Source organism: Phocoena sinus, chromosome 6 (genome assembly GCF_008692025.1).
Source record: "Phocoena sinus isolate mPhoSin1 chromosome 6, mPhoSin1.pri, whole genome shotgun sequence".
Taxonomy (NCBI): domain Eukaryota; kingdom Metazoa; phylum Chordata; class Mammalia; order Artiodactyla; family Phocoenidae; genus Phocoena; species Phocoena sinus.
In genome coordinates this window covers 19444395-19445909 of record NC_045768.1, presented here as the reverse complement: position 1 = coordinate 19445909, position 1515 = coordinate 19444395, and the positions used below count along the sequence as shown (strand labels likewise).

At 36.2% G+C, this 1515-nt stretch overlaps 1 protein-coding gene across 1 annotated transcript; it reads right to left on the bottom strand.

Moving 5' to 3' along the window:
* Positions 1–652: 652 nt before the first annotated feature.
* On the bottom strand, positions 653–1008 carry LOC116755667 (60S ribosomal protein L37-like). The gene has a single exon (XM_032635447.1). The coding sequence runs from the start codon at positions 991–993 to the stop codon at positions 700–702; it is 294 nt and encodes a 97-aa protein (XP_032491338.1). The 5' UTR covers positions 994–1008; the 3' UTR covers positions 653–699.
* Between the last annotated feature and the right edge of the window lie 507 nt (positions 1009–1515).

Here is a 1515-nt window from a genome sequence, read left to right as displayed (position 1 = left end):
ATATATTGCTTCCTAATCCTATTCCTTCACATATTTCTCAGCAGTAATCACTACTATAAAATAAAAAAAAAATTTTTTAAAAAAATATGTCTTCACTACTTCTCTATGTATCCCTAAACATTATCTAATTTAGGATTGCTTGCTTTGAATTTTATAAAAGTGGTATAACGCTTACGTGCATTGTTCCATGAGTTGGTTCTTTTCATTCAATACTATGCTTTGAGGATTCATCCATGCTGCTTATAGCTTTAATTTCATTTTGTCTTGCTATATAGTTTTTTTTATTGTATCGATGCTCTATAAATTTAATCATTCTCAGTTGGTAGACATTTGAATTCTTTACAGTTTTCTGTTATAAACAATATTGTTTTGAACATTCTTGTGCAGTCTCTTTTTGTACATTGCAAGACTCGCTCTTGTGTATTTCTGATGCTTTTACAATTAAAAAAGTTTAAAGAATGTGTAGAAATGTAAGATATGCTTGAAAATAATTCTACTCGATTTGATTAAAATTAGAGAAATGGATTTCTTTTGTCTGAAACAATCTAAATATCTTAACTATAATGCCCCAGTTTTAGGACATCCAGAGGGCTGATATTTTATTGTATTATTAGTATTTCTTATAAATATCTCATTTCTTTTTTTTTTTTCAGTTTTTCAAAACCAGAACATTTATTGCGTGACTAATAATTGAAATCCTTAAGATGAACTGGATGCTGCAACAGCTGCCCTCTTGGGTTTGGGTGTTGTTCCTTCACGGAATCCATGCCTGAATCTGCGGTATACAATTTTTAGGTGCCTCATTCGACCAGTCCCGGTGGTATTTCGTCTTTTAGCTTTAGCACTCCAGTTATACTTCCTCTTCCACTTGGCAGGGTAGCCACATTTACCACAGGTCGACTTCTGAAGGTGGTAGGCCTTAGAGCCACAGCGGCGGCACAACGTGTGCGTCTTATTCCGACGCTTTCCAAACGAGGACGTTCCCTTCGTCATCTCGCTTCTGCCGCCGAGACCCTCATTTCTTAAAATAAATAAAGGTAGTTCAGAATATTTAACTCAGTAGCTTACATCATTGAAGGACTTTTCACATTTTTAATTTGAGATGCTCTAATCTTCCTTTTATTTTTATGTCTGTACCCTGGTTTCCTGACTGGATGGTAAGTATCATGAAGATACATAAACTATAATGAGAATTTATTGCCTCTGTTTATAGGGAAGAAAACTGAGTCTCAGCAAAATTAAGCAATCTGCTTAACATCGCAGAACTGGGAATCAGTCTAAAGCCAGTGCTCATCTCACTGCGTGATGCTGCAGGTCACAGGTGTGCATCCTCCTACCCAGATGCCCACCATCACCTCTTGCTACTGGGGTTGACATAGGAAGAAAATAAGTCTCTGAATGCAGGCTGATTGTCTTCTAATTGCCACTATGTTTTGTATGCTTACTGTGTGCCTGCCAGACACTGCTAGGTATTCATGGATGGGTTTGAACTAATTCTCGTAACAACAGTATAAT

Excerpts from the sequence above, each read along its gene's own strand:
- LOC116755667 (XM_032635447.1), bottom strand. The coding sequence starts at position 993 with ATGACGAAGGGAACGTCCTCGTTTGGAAAGCGTCGGAATAAGACGCAC.